Here is a 15,078-nt window from a genome sequence, read left to right on the forward strand (position 1 = left end):
CTGTAGCTCACGAAAGCTTATGCTCTAATAAATTGGTTAGTCTCTAAGGTGCCACAAGTCCTCCTTTTCTTTTTCCTCAGATGTGTTCATCCCATTTGTTTGCATGTATTATTTCTATGTCTGGAGTTAGGAGACTAACAGGGCTGTTACTCTGAAACCTGATATATTACTGATGTAAACATGTTAAGTGGGAGCCATTAAGGGTGCTTCAGAATCAATCACCTGTAAATGGCTCTGTTTACTTACAAACCTTCAGGAGTACATGCCTATCAGCCCGGGAAGCAAGGAGACTAGGGGTCTCACAGGACATGTAACCATGTCACCTGGTACTGGAATCCATCTTAAACCTGGTGCTTTTCCATTTAGAAGGAGGGGTGGGGACCCAGAGAGACAAAAGATTCCCGCCTTGTGCCAAAGCTATAAAAGGGGGTGGAACAGAACAAAGGGGTCTGCCAGTCATGAGAAATCCCCTAGTTACCCCCTGAGCTGGAACTAACAAGGACTGTACCAGGAGAAAGGATTGGGCTCAGACTAGGAAGGAGTCTAGTTTGTGAAAGAAGCTTATTGGAACATCTCTGAGGATGAGATTTACCTGTATTCATTTTCTTAACGTATTAGGCTTAGACTTGTGGGTTTTGTTTTATTTTGCTTGGTAACTTACTTTGTTCCGTCTGTTATTACTTGAAACCACTTAAATCCTACTTTTTATACTTAATAAAATCGCTTTTGTTTATTAATTAACCCAGAGTAAGTGATTAATACCTGGGGGAGCAAACAGCTGTGCATCTCTCTCTATCAGTGTCATAGAGGGCAGACAATGTATGAGTTTACCCTGTATACGTTTTATACAGAGTAAAACAGATTTATTTGGGGTTTGGATCCCATTGCGACCTGGGTGTCTGGGTGCTGGAGACAGGAGCACTTGCTGAGCTGTTTTCAGTTGAGCCTGCAGCTTTGCAGGCTTGGTTCAGACCCTGGGTCTGTGTTGCAGCAGGCTACTAAGTCTGGCTCAACAAGGCAGGGTTCTGGAGTCCCAAGCTGGCAGGGAAGATGGGCTCAGAGGTAGTTTCAGCACATCAGGTGACAGTCCCAAGGGAGTCTCTGTGACTGAACCCGTCACAGTGAGTATTCCATCAAACCCGACACTGTTTCACAAACAGTTACTGTTTTGATCAATCAACATTTTCCAACAACAACAAAAGTTGAATTGGAAAATTCCTGACCAGCTCTACCCAGGAGCCCTGAGTCCCAGTCCAGCACATTAATAAAAAAGCCCTGCATTTCCTCACCATTCATTCCCATGGAAGCCCACTATTTGGAGGCCTTATGTGGGCTGCCGAGCCTTGGGCTGGTGGATTTGACATGCCCAATGCCTATTTATCACTTCCAGCCCATGCTGAAGGTTGAGTTGCACTGGGCAAATTTCACCCAAATGGCATAGGAAGCAGGTTGTGCCCTGAACTATTTTTAGCCCCTGTTCCCTCCTCTGCAGCAACCCCCCCCCAAGGGAATGCAGCAGGTGAAGCAGACAATTATTTACCTGGGGAGACAGATGTGGTTTTGTTTCTAAATTCAGTCCCTACTCACTGACAGCTGTTGGATCATGTGAACAGTTCAGCTTGTATAAACCCACCCCCTCCTTGTGTCCAACTCAGCCTGGCACCATGGAGATCTTCTTGTTCGCTCTTCTGCTGAGTGCCACAGGTAACTGCTCTCCCCACTGGCCTCTCCTTTCTCCCTGTTCTAACCCCCCCAGGCTAATTCCCATCATCCTGTTTGCCTTTCAGCTGCCTCAAAGCTGGAGGATGATGATAAGATAATAAATGGATATGAATGCTCGCCCCACTCCCAGCCCTGGCAGGTCTATTTCACGTATGGCTCAAACTATCGCTGGTGCGGGGGGTCTCTCATCAATGAGTGGTGGATCATCTCGGCAGCTCATTGCTACAGAACGTGAGTCGAGCAGTTCAGGAGAATTCATCCCTGTCCTAGCACAAGGCACAGGCCCCTGTAGGGATGAAGCGAATCTCGGTGGGACCCAGGCCTTGTGGGTGTTACATGGGGGCCTAGGTTGTATTTCCCAAGCAACTGAACCATGGGAAACACTGTAATGCAGTTGCAAAAAAGGCTAATATAATTCTAGGGTGTATTAGCAGGAGTGTTGCATATCAGACAAAGGAGGTCATGGGCCACTTGACTTGGACCTGGGGAGGCCTCAGCTAATGTAATAGGTCCAAAGCTGTGTGCCACACTTTAGGAAAGATGTGGACAAGCTGGAGAGAGTCCAGAGGACAGCAACAAAAATGATCAAAGATTTAGAAAACCTGACTTCTGAGGACAGGGTAAAACAACTGGGCATGTTTAGGTTTGAGAAAAGAAGTCTAAGGGAGGAGCCTGATAACAGTCTTCAAATATGAAAAGGGGTGTTATAAAGAAGCCAGTGATGAGTTGTTTTCCCTGTCCACTGAAGGTAGGACAAGAAGCAATGGGTGTAATCAGCAGCAAGGCAGACTTATCTTAGATATTATGAAAACCTTCTAACTCTCGGAGTAGTTAGGCATTGAAACAGGCTCCAAGGGATGGTGTGGAGTTCCCATCACTGGAAGGTTTAAGAACAGGAGGAACAAACATGTGTCAGGGCTGGTCTAGGGTTACTTGGTCTTGCCTTGGTGCAGGGGGGCAGGATGTGATGACTTCTCGAGATCTCTCCCAGCCCTGCATTTCTATACTCTGTGGCTGTTCCCTGCAGGCCCAGGACCCTGGTGGCTCATCTCGGGGAGCATGACACCAGTGCAGACGAGGGCACTGAGCAGCATATCCAGGTGGCCAAAGCCTTCCCATTCCCCAAGTACAACCAATACACCATGAATAATGACATCATGCTGGTGAAGCTAGCCCAACCGGCCCGGTTCAGTGCCTACGTGCAGCCCATCCCCATCTCCAGCAGCTGCCCTGTGCCAGGGAAGCAGTGCCTGGTCTCTGGCTGGGGGAATCTCCTCACGTCTGGGGGTAAGATACAGTGGAGACAACTTCAGCTCAGGGAACATCTGCAAGGGGGAGGGGGCCATCAGCAATAATCCTGACTTACACCGTCTCCAATGGGGTTACTCCTGATTTACACTGGCATGGGTGATGGGGGAATCAGGCCCCATCTGAAGGGTGCTTCTCTGCCTTTGAATAGTCTGTGCCATTAGATCCCCATTTATCCCCATACTCTCTCCTCCCCAGTTCAGTACCCGGATGCCCTACAGTGTCTGAATGTGCCCATCCTCTCTGACTCTGCCTGTCGTGCCGCCTACCCCGGTCGCATCACCACAAACATGTTCTGTGCTGGCTACCTAGAGGGGGGCAAGGACTCTTGCCAGGTATGGAGGGAGTGGCTGGTTAGGTTTGGGGTGTGTGAGGAGGTTGCCTTTCATTCAGCTACACTGGGGTTCAAAGCGAATGCTGTTTCCTCAGTACATGGCAAGAAATCACTATGCTTGGGATTTGCAAGTACAAGGATGATGACCTCTAGGCATGTGTCCTGGGGAAGTCAGGATTGGGTGATCATGATGTCATTGGCGTCATTATGGGGTGCACTTGCACGTTTCTGGGATATTTCCTCTCAGTGCAGCCAGGTGTCTGTGTGTGTGGGTGCACGTGAGTCATAGGGTGTTCATGTGTGCAGAGGAATATGCAATATGTGCGTTTGTGCAGATAGGTGTGTAAGTCAAGGGGTTTGTACACATCACTGTTTACAGAAGGCGGTGTGTGTTGGTGTGTCTGGTGCTAGGATACATATATGTATTAGTAGTGCCTGCAGAAGGGGGTGTTAATGCATGCACAGTAATGTGTATGTGCATGAATATGCATAGGAGGTTATGTCCGTTCCAAAGAGGACACCTTACCCCAGCTTGCAGCTCTGCAGAGAGAGGTCACTACCACTTGCTAGACAATAAATCCACACCAATAGCAATATCTGACCTACAGTTTCTAGGCAAAGCCCTGAAATTCTGCTCCAGCCCAGGACCTAGGCACCAAAGAGCTCCGACTAACTATCCCCCTAATGTACACAGCCCCTGGGCTGTGCACTGGCCCCTGTGCCTCAGGCAAGTTGATTCAGTCTCCTAAGCTGCTTTGACTCTGTAGGTTCCTGTGATGTGGTCTGGCACTTCCCACCCTAGCACTTCACTGGTGCTGGGATGTCCCAGCGAGGGCATGTGTGAGGGAGACGGATGGGGGGCCTGGGATGGGCAGGTCTTTCCACTGTTATCAACATCACCTGGACCTGGGCTGACAGCCACATCCAGCCCTAGGCGGTGACTCCAACTTGCTTGGGCACAGTTCTCTTGCCAGATTCTAATGCCATGAAGAGACCTGCACAACTCTTTGTTCCCTGCAGGGAGACTCTGGTGGGCCAGTGGTCTGTAATGGAGAGCTGACGGGGGTGGTGTCCTGGGGCGACGGGTGTGCCCAGAAGAACTACCCTGGTGTCTATACCACAGTGTGTAACTACGTGTCCTGGATTGAGGAGGTCATTGCCAACAACTGACATGTTCAGACCTCCCCTGTCCCGCTTTGCCTGCTGCCTGGATAAAAGTGATTGAAACCTTCTCAGTAAAATAGGGGGCCTGCCGTGATGCCAAGAAACCCAGTAAGGAAGACACAAGAAGCTTAGGAGAGACGCATCAAATGCGGGTCTGAAATCCCATCAATAAAACTCAGTTCCTACATCCTGCTGAATACTTGGCATTTTTAGCCCAGATCAGCGCTTGAATCCCATACTGATATAGTTATAATTAGATGAATATTATGACAGCAAGCTCAGGAGGCCGCTGCTGGGCTTGGTGCTGCACAGCACACAGCGAGTGACACACCCAGCCCAAAAGAGCTTCCAGATGAAACTGACAAAGCCAGGTCCCCATTCTATAGCTGGGGAATTGAGCTGCAGAGAGATTCAGTGACTTGCCCAAGGGCACCCAGGAAGTCTGAGCTACGAATTGGCTGCAGATAGCTGTAGTCCCAGCAGATGCCCCTGCTGCATTGTATGGGGTGAGGGGCTGGGACTCATGGGGAACAGCCTAGGAGGCTGGCAATCTATAGCATGTCCCTAGTGTGGAAGTCACTGAGAATCTCATCCACTTCAGTAAGATTTTTGCCTGGGTTTTGACAGGACTCCTGGGTTCTGTCCCATTTCCTCGAGGAGTCACCAGCTCTTCCTTGCAGGGCAAGTGTTGTAAAAGCATTTTACAAATATCAGTCACCACAGATGGCAACCGGGTGTGATGGGTTGGATCACAGAAACCCCCTTGGAGGCTGCCAATTGATGTGCCGATACTACTTCTGCTCCTGCTTTCCTGCCCTGTCAGCTTAGGACTTCAGTGCCCTGCCTGGTTTGAGCCAGACCCGCTAGCCTGCTGCAAACCCAACCCAGGTCTGAACCACGTCCCCTAACAGCTGCAGGCTTAACTGAAAGCAGCTCACAGAAGTGTGCCTGTCTTTAACACTCAGATGCCCAACTCCCAATGGGGTCCAAACCCTAAATAAATCCATTTTACCCTGTATAAAGCTTATACACCCTCTATAACACTGACAGAGAGAGATGCACAGCTGTATGCCCCCTTAATTAACTCTGGGTTAATTAATAAGTAAAAAGTGATTTTATTAACTACAGAAAGTAGGATTTAAATGGTTCCAAGTAGTAACAGACAGAACAAAGTGAATTACCAAGCAAAATAAAATAAAACACACAAGTCTAAGTCTAGTACAGTAATAAAACTGAATACAGATAAAATCTCACCCGTAGAGATGTGTCAATAAGTTTCTTTCACAGACTGGACACCTTCCTAGTCTGGGCACAATCCTTTCCCCTGGTACAGCCCTTGTTCCAGTCCAGGTGGGAGCTAGGGGATTCCTCATGATGGCTCCCCTTTGGTCTGTTCCACCCACTTATATATCTTTTGCACAAGGCGGAAATCCTTTGTCCCTCTGGGTTCCCATGCCTCCTTCTCAATGGAAAAGCACCAGGTTAACGATGGATTCCAATTCAGGTGACATGGTCACATGTCACTGTAAGACCCCAAGCCTTCATCCCTCCCAGTCTGACTCACAGGAAGGCCTGCCTGCAAACAGAGCCATCCACAGTCAATTGTCCTGGCTGCTGGGAGCCATCAAGATTCCAAACCACCATGAATGGCCCACATTTTGCGTAATTACAATAGGCCCTCAGAGTTACATTTCATATTTCTAGTTTCAGATACAAGAGTGATCCATTTATACAAATACGATGACTACACTCAGTAGATTATAAGCTTTGTAATGATATCTTGCAAGAGACCTTTTGCATGGAGCATATTTTAGTTACATTATAGTCACACTCATCAGCATATTTTCATAAAATCATATAGAGTACAACGTCACACTGGGGACAGGTGCATTCAAGAGGGGAGGTGTGTGGAGGAGTGGAGACCCCCGGTGGAGGTGTGAAGTCCCATGCCACAGAACCGCAGCAGCTGTGAAAGGTGGCCTTCCCCCAGCTACAGCTCCTGGCTGAGTGCTCCATGAGTATTCACATGCAGACTGTGAGCTCTCAGGGCAGGGACTACCTTGTTATCATACAGCAGGGGCTGGCACAGCAGGGCCTTGTCCCCAGGCTAGGTCTTCTTGGCCCTAGTGCAAAGCACCTGAAAATAAATGGCTCTGCAGCCATGCAAGGTGTCCTATGAACACATGGGCATCGCGATTCCCAGTCTGAATTTGCCCCATGTCCACATGGAGTATGGCCCAACAAGTCTAGGGGAGCCAGAGTGGCTGCACAGGTGCATCTGAACCTGAGCACGTTAGTTATGCTGGGGGGCGATGCCCACAGCATCAGTCCATAGATCCTCCCCCCTATGGGAATTTCACCTTCTTCCTCTGCAACAAGACAGAATCCTCCCCCTCTCCCCGCTCACATCTCATCCACATCCTGCTCCAATCACACACCAGGCTCTCTGCCTCTTAGCCTGTCTCCACTGCAGCTTCCCCCCAATCCTCTGCCCCCCTCCATCCCCTGGGGGGGTCAAAGATAGTAGCTGGGCTGTGGAGCAGGCTGAGGGCCAGGAAGATTGGCTGGCATCAAAGAGGCTGGGCAGGTTGGGTTTATTCCATGGAGAAGCTCTCAGCAGATGGTTACCTTGGTGCAGTCCCCCCTCTGGCACCTCCTCGGTAACCCTGAGAAACCAGCCAGCTGCCACATGCCCTCATCCTGAGGGGTTACTTCCCTCTGCACTCTCATGCACTGACCTCAGAGTCAGACTCAGTGCTCACTACATTTGGGGGAGGGGACAGGTTCACAACCAGCCTGAGAATCCCAGCAGGGCTGGGTTCTTCCCACTGCTGGGTAAGAGGGAGACTGTTACCAGATTTGCCTGTTACTTTGGGGTATGCTTATTTACTAGGGTTACTCTTCTGGGGTGGGGGGTGTTCTGTAATTCTATTAATGTACTGCTTGTGTCACCTGTGTTTGCGTATGGAGCTCTACTCCCTTCTGCAAGTCCCCCGAACGGAGCTATTCTGCAGGACCTAGGGCTGGGTTCCTACACTCACACGGACACCCCAAATCTGAGTGCAATAGGTCAATCAGCACTTTCAAGCTGACCCCTTATATGTCCCTGGACTCAATGGGCTGGGTTGAGCAGGACTTCCAAGCTGCCACCCTCATATGTCACAGGTTCAGTATGTCCCTATCCCAACTTTCACGTTACAATTGTACTGGTAGTAACCCACTTGATGAGCAAACCCCACAGTATTTTTGGGCTCTACAGGGATCTTTAGCTTAGGTAAGAGAAGCATTGCAGCAGAGTAAATGGGGAAGCTAAAAAACACAAAAGAGTAAAGTTCAGAGAGAGAGAGAGAGACGCAACCAGCTTAACAATAAAAGTTATTTATTGAATAATAGTGATAACTAAACAAGGAGAGCCTAAACAAACAGAACAGTTACATTATTAAAGGTTACAAAAGTCATATATAGAAATCTATACCTGATCAAACAAGTCAGGGTTAGAAAGTTATACCTGAGGTAGAAAAGAAAACAGAGAGAGAGAGAAAGAGAGGGATCTCACCACTCCATGAAGCTTGAACTGGTCAGGGTTCCCAGGTGATGGTGGTAGCTCAGGGTCCTGAGTGCTGGAGACAGGCAGAGGCCCGAGTACAATCAGTCAGGAGAAGATGAAATCCCAGTGGAACTGATACAGAGTTTGGGTCCATGCATCAGAACACTTACTTGAGAGTGGATAGGGTTTTTTGTAGGGAAACAACAACGGTTCAAGGGAGAACACTAGATTTGTTTATGGGTAAACTGATGACTCAAGGGTTTTCTTTAGGCTAGACAATAGGAGCTGGTCACTCTTGGCTATGGGTGGTGTTCCTTCCAGGGAGCTCACAATGCAATTAGGCAGCTTCAGTATTTTGGATATCAATCAAGGATTCATTGGTCTGATAACTGCTGAGTAGGGGTAGGTTCATTAACATCTGAAGCAGAGATCCCCATGATGCAGTGCTTCCCTGCTTTTCTGGTCCCAGAGTTCAGTGCAGTTCTTGGCTTGGAATCTCTGTTCTCCATTAACTAACACTAACAAACAAACAAAACACTAGATTTGTTTATGGGTAAACTGATGACTCAAGGGTTTTCTTTAGGCTAGACAATAGGAGCTGGTCACTCTTGGCTATGGGTGGTGTTCCTTCCAGGGAGCTCACAATGCAATTAGGCAGCTTCAGTATTTTGGATATCAATCAAGGATTCATTGGTCTGATAACTGCTGAGCAGTTCATTAACATCTGAAGCAGAGATCCCCATGATGCAGTGCTTCCCTGCTTTTCTGGTCCCAGAGTTCAGTGCAGTTCTTGGCTTGGAATCTCTGTTCTCCATTCTGTATGCTAATGGAGATGCCTCTCTGTCCCATCTTTGATGCAGATGAGGCTAGGGGAGTTGCCTTAATCCTATCACCCTTGTCAGGAGGAGTCTAGGTGTGTCTCCCACCGCCCTTCACTGCCCTCTGCAAGTCTTTTCTCTGATCAGTTTTGGTTCAAGCAGAGGCTGGGGAGGGGGTGTCCTTCATGAGTCAGACAGGCTGGATACTGCGCTCTCGTTCCCCAAGAACACAGAGCTGACTGGCCTTGGTGTAGTCCCCCCTCTGGCTCCTCCTCGGTAACCCTGAGAAACCAGCCAGCTGCCACATGCCCTCATCCTGGGGTGAAACAGCCGAGAGGTTACTTCCCTCTGCGCTCTCATGCACTGGCCTCAGAGCCAGACCCAGTGCTCACTGCATTTGGGGGAGGAGACAGGTTCACAACGAGCCTGAGAATCCCAGCGGGGCTGGGTTCTTCCCACTGCTGGGTGAGAGGGAGATGGGAATGAGGCAACCTGGCTGGGAGCAGCCAGCTATTGAGGGGGAAGCACAGGAGTGAGGAAATACCCAGAGAGCATGATGCAGCTCTTCACCCCTCAAGCATCCGCAGACCTCACATGCAACAGCAACAGGCTCTACAGGCTAACCCTACTACCCCCACTCCTCAGCGATGCTGATGGGGCCCATGGAGCTAGGGCAGCAGGAGGGCACGCTCAGAAGCTGGCAGACCCAGTGAGGCACCCACAGATCCAGCACCTCTGCTCCTCACACCCAGGTGAGAGCATGGTGAGCCTCCCCTCGACAGCAATTGGCCCCAGTTTAGTACTCAAGTGTCAGCCCCAGGATTCGGCAGGGCCACAGGCCATGGTAACCAAGGCCCAGGGACTCGGGTTATTAGCAGACACTTAGGGACCAGGGTTAGTAACTAGTGAAATTTTGGTATTGAGAGTTTGGTTGGTTAAAGAGCAGTTGCAATGGGTGAGCAAAGAGCATATAAGGGCGTTGGCAAAAATGCCCTGGAAGATCTGTGTTCAGAAAAGGGGATAAGTTTTAGAAAGAAAGCTACAAATCAAGAACTGAGAAATCTGTTAATGGCCAGTGATCAGAGGCAGGAGCACAGCTCTCACCTGATGCTACAGAAGCTGCAGAAGCAATTGGAATGCAAAAGGCAGCAAGTAAACTGCAACTTGACCATGAACAAAGACTGGCAGAAAATAGATTGCAGGAACTAGAAGCTAAGGCAAAAGAGGAAAGATTTCAACTCCAAGTCAAAAAAGCAAGGGAAGAACAGCAGAAATTGTATCCTCTTGAAAGTCCAGTATAGAACAATGTTGGTATGTTGTATAACTCTGAGCAGTTGTCTGGGTGTAACCAAATGTACCCCAACACTGCCACCTTTTATGTAAATGCTGTTACTGTGAGTTCAGTAGAGGGTGTCCCCATAAATTGTGCCAATGCTCTGTATGGAAGTGGTAGTGGAAACTTCATAGAGAGTGTAAAAGTTAATGGTAAAATCTATTTAGGGCAAATTATGGCTTCTAACATCATTATTGTTAAAGCAGATCTCGTCAAAGAGGAAGATTACTTACCAAATCAGAGTGTGAATGTTGTTGTCCTCTGTGAGTTTACTGTAAATGTGCCTTTAGCCAGAATCCACCTTGAATGGAATGGTACTAAGCATGAAGTTATAGCTGGTGTAAGGAAGTTATTGCCTAAGGATCTTTTGATTGGGGAAAATATTAAAGCTTTGTTCAGTCCAGGTAGCCAGTCACAGGAAAGGAATGATCTTAAACCTGTGTCTATTATGGGCAATGATTTGCCTGGGGAGGGTTTCTCCAAATGTTTGTCTGAGGAAAAGATCAGTTTGTCTGTGAATGAAGTTTCTGAATGTCTGTCTAATGTCTCCGAAGTGAATCTGGAATTAGATCAAGCACAGAAAGAACTCATTGGTCAGGACAGTGTTTCTCAGGAGCAGATTAAAGTGGATGGTCAGGTTAAAGCCCTAACTGAGAAAGGAAAGGGTAGATTTTTGATGGGTGTTGGATTGTTGGCTAGTACAGTTTGTAAAAGTGAATCTGGAAAGGGTAACTGTGATTTGCTGGGAGTAGCTCAGGGTAGTGAGAAGAGCAGCAGTTTATCTGTGGGGAGTGGCAATGTGCCTGGTAAGGAAAGTCTGGATGAGCCTAGGCAGCCTTGTGAGCTGATGGCTTTGTCTAGTCAGCAGTTGGGGAAGGCAAGGACAGTGGAAGATGAGTGTCCCTGTTGCTTATCGGTTACCTGGGTGGAGAATTGTAACAGTGAAAGAAATGTGCCTGTGTCTGTTAGGGGTATTGACTTGCCTATGGAGGGAGCTTCTCCAGTCTCCAAGCAGTTGTCTGTTGTCACACAGGGCTGGGACCAGGGAAATGAGATCCCAAGCTGTGTGTCTGGTAAAGGAGAATGTGTCTCTGGCTCTTCTTTGTCTGTGGAGCAGACAGAAGGTGTCTTTCAGCCTGTGATGGTTGAGAATAGTGCAGTTGTCTCAGAGTTGGTTCTGAATTCAACAAAAGCCCAGGAAGGGAATGGTCCTAAGTTTGTCTGTGGTAGGAAGAATGACACTGTAACTAGGTTGCATCCAGTTAGTGTCTATGCAAAATCCCAGAGACCAGACAATGCTGGTCCTTGTATTTTGCCTGTTGCTAGTGTGTGGCTGGGAAAGGGTGTAGCAACTAGAAAAGGAGTACTTGTGGCACCTTAGAGACTAACCAATTTATTTGAGCATAAGCTTTCGTGAGCTACAGCTCACTTCATCGGATGCATACTGTGGAAAGTATAGAAGATCTTTTTATACACACAAAGCATGAAAAAATACCTCCCCCACCCCACTCTCCTGCTGGTAATAGCTTATCTAAAGTGATCACTCTCCTTACAATGTGTATGATAATCAAGTTGGGCCATTTCCAGCACAAATCCAGGTTTTCTCACCCCCCCACCTTCCCACAAACCCACTCTCCAGCTGGTAATAGCTTATCTAAAGTGACCACTCTCCTTACAATGTGTATGATAATCAAGGTGGGCCATTTCCAGCACAAATGCAGGGTTTAACAAGAACGTCTTGGGGGGGGGGGTAGGAAAAAACAAGGGGAAATAGGTTACCTTGCATAATGACTTAGCCACTCCCAGTCTCTATTCAAGCCTAGGTTAATTGTATCCAATTTGCAAATGAATTCCAATTCAACAGTTTCTCGCTGGAGTCTGGATTTGAAGTTTTTTTGTTGTAATATAGCAACTTTCATGTCTGTAATCGCGTGACCAGAGAGATTGAAGTGTTCTCCGACTGGTTTATGAATGTTATAATTCTTGACATCTGATTTGGGTCCATTTATTCTTTTATGTAGAGACTGTCCAGTTTGACCAATGTACATGGCAGATGGGCATTGCTGGCACATGATGGCATAGATCACATTGGTGGATGTGCAGGTGAATGAGCCTCTGATAGTGTGGCTGATGTTATTAGGCCCTGTGATGGTGTCCTCTGAATAGATATGTGGGCACAGTTGGCAACGGGCTTTGTTGCAAGGATAGGTTCCTGGGTTAGTGGTTCTGTTGTGTGGTATGTGGTTGCTGGTGAGTATTTGCTTCAGGATGGGGGCTGTCTGTAGGCAAGGACTGGCCTGTCTCCCAAGATTTGTGAGAGTGTTGGGTCATCCTTCAGGATAGGTTGTAGATCCTTAATAATGCGTTGGAGGGGTTTTAGTTGGGGGCTGAAGGTGACGGCTAGTGGCGTTCTGTTATTTTCTTTGTTAGGCCTGTCCTGTAGTAGATGACTTCTGGGAACTCTTCTGGCTCTATCAATCTGTTTCTTCACTTCCGCAGGTGGGTACTGTAGTTGTAAGAATGCTTGATAGAGATCTTGTAGGTGTTTGTCTCTGTCTGAGAGGTTGGAGCAAATGCGGTTGTATCGCAGAGCTTGGCTGTAGACGATGGATCGTGTGGTGTGGTCAGGGTGAAAGCTGGAGGCATGTAGGTAGGAATAGCGGTCAGTAGATTTCCGGTATAGGGTGGTGTTTATGTGACCATCGTTTATTAGCACTGTAGTGTCCAGGAAGTGAATCTCTTGTGTGGACTGGACCAGGCTGAGGTTGATGGTGGGATGGAAATTGTTGAAATCATGGTGGAATCCTCAAGGGCTTCTTCTCCATGGGTCCAGATGATGAAGATGTCATCAATATAGCACAAGTAGAGTAGGGGCGTTAGGGGACAAGAGCTGAGGAAGCGTTGTTCTAAGTCAGCCATAAAAATGTTGGCATACTGTGGGGCCATGTGGGTACCCATAGCAGTGCCGCTGATCTGAAGGTATACATTGTCCCCAAATGTAAAATAGTTATGAGTACGGACAAAGTCACAAAGTTCAGCCACCAGGTTAGCCGTGGTGTAGAAGCCCTCTACACCAACATTCCACACAAAGATGGACTACAAGCCGTCAAGAACACTATCCCCGATAATGTCACGGCTAACCTGGTGGCTGAACTTTGTGACTTTGTCCTTACCCATAACAGACAGCCCCCCAACCTGAACCAAATACTCACCAGCAACCACATACCACACAACAGAACCACTAACCCAGGAACCTATCCTTGCAACAAAGCCCGTTGCCAACTATGCCCACATATCTATTCAGGGGACACCATCACAGGGCCTAATAACATCAGCCACATGATCAGAGGCTCGTTCACCTGCACATCCACCAACATGATCTATGCCATCGTGTGCCAGCAATGCCCCTCTGTCATGTACATTGGTCAAACTGGACAGTCTCTACGTAAAAGAATAAATGGACCCAAATCAGATGTCAAGAATTATAACATTCATAAACCAGTCGGAGAACACTTCAATCTCTCTGGTCACGCGATTACAGACATGAAAGTTGCGATATTACAACAGAAAAACTTCAAATCCAGACTCCAGCGAGAAACTGTTGAATTGGAATTCATTTGCAAATTGGATACAATTAACTTAGGCTTGAATAGAGACTGGGAGTGGCCAAGTCATTATGCAAGGTAACCTATTTCCCCTTTTAGAGTAACAGCCGTGTTTGTCTGCATTCGCAAAAAGAAAAGGAGTACTTGTGGCACCTTAGAGACTAACCAATTTATTTGAGCATAAGCTTTCGTGAGCTACAGTGATGAAGTGAGCTGTAGCTCACGAAAGCTTATGCTCAAATAAATTGGTTAGTCTCTAAGGTGCCACAAGTACTCCTTTTCTTTTTGCAAATACAGACTAACACAGCAGTTACTCTGAATCGGTGTAGCAACTCTGTCTAATCAGGGTGATATCCTAGCCAGGGCACAAGGAGAGCATAAAGGTTATTTGATTGTGTCACCTACTGATGGTGTGGAAACTTGTAGCAAGAAGAAAAAGATTCCTGAACTTGTGTGTGGCAAAGGGAAGGAGAATGTTTATAACCTTTTATCTAGGAAGTCTATAAATTTGCCTGAAAGGGGATTGTGTAGGAATCCGCTTGATGAGCCAGCGGTGATGCTGGATGTATGTGAGACCCAGAAAGAGTCTGTTTTTGCTCAGGAAAGTGTTCCTTTCGAGCAAGCCCTAGGTGAAGAGGGTAAGGGCAGAAGAGGGTAAGGGTAAATTGTTGCACAGAAAAGCCCCTAAGGAAAGGAATCCTCATGGTAATCTTTGCAAGCAGTTTACTGCAACTGGAGGGTGTGAAAGTGATTTAATCAAGGAAGTTTCAGTCCCTAACAGCCAGAAATTTTCTGTTGTGAATGGATCCACTGACTTTCCTTTTGAAAGATCCAGTGTGTGGATAGCTTTGAAAAGGTCTCAGATGGAGTAAAAGCTGTTAAGGAATTTAAACAGCCCTATGACGAAGTGGCTGTGTTTGGCCAGCTTGTTGGGGAGACAGGTTGTTGAGAGAGGAATGTCTCCATATAGGCTGGGGCTACACTTGCAGCTGTAGAACGCTTTGGGTTAAACCAGCCTTCGTAGAGCGCAGTAGGGAAAGCGCTGCAGACTGTCCACACTAACAGTTTCAAGCGCACTGGCATGACCACATTTGCAGCACTTGCAGTGGCATTGGGAGCGGTGCATTATGGGCAGCTATCCCAGCTTTCAAGTGGCTGCAATGTGCTTTTCAAATGAGGGGGGTGGGGTGGAGTGTGTTGTGTGAATGTGTGGGGGGGAGAGAGTGGGTTTTGGTGTGCTGAGAGGG

General features: G+C 47.7%; 1 protein-coding gene across 1 annotated transcript; it reads left to right on the forward strand.

Annotated features, from left to right (window-relative positions):
* Positions 1-1,562: 1,562 nt before the first annotated feature.
* LOC311512435 (serine protease 1-like) lies at positions 1,563-4,686 on the forward strand. The gene is made up of 5 exons (XM_084613642.1): positions 1,563-1,704; positions 1,788-1,953; positions 2,750-3,009; positions 3,229-3,365; positions 4,385-4,686. Exons 1-5 carry the CDS (start codon positions 1,665-1,667, stop codon positions 4,532-4,534), a joined length of 753 nt encoding a protein of 250 aa, XP_084469768.1. The 5' UTR covers positions 1,563-1,664; the 3' UTR covers positions 4,535-4,686.
* Positions 4,687-15,078: the final 10,392 nt, after the last annotated feature.

This window comes from Lepidochelys olivacea (assembly GCF_965140295.1).
Source record: "Lepidochelys olivacea isolate rLepOli2 genome assembly, chromosome: 24".
NCBI classification, from domain to species: Eukaryota; Metazoa; Chordata; order Testudines; family Cheloniidae; genus Lepidochelys; species Lepidochelys olivacea.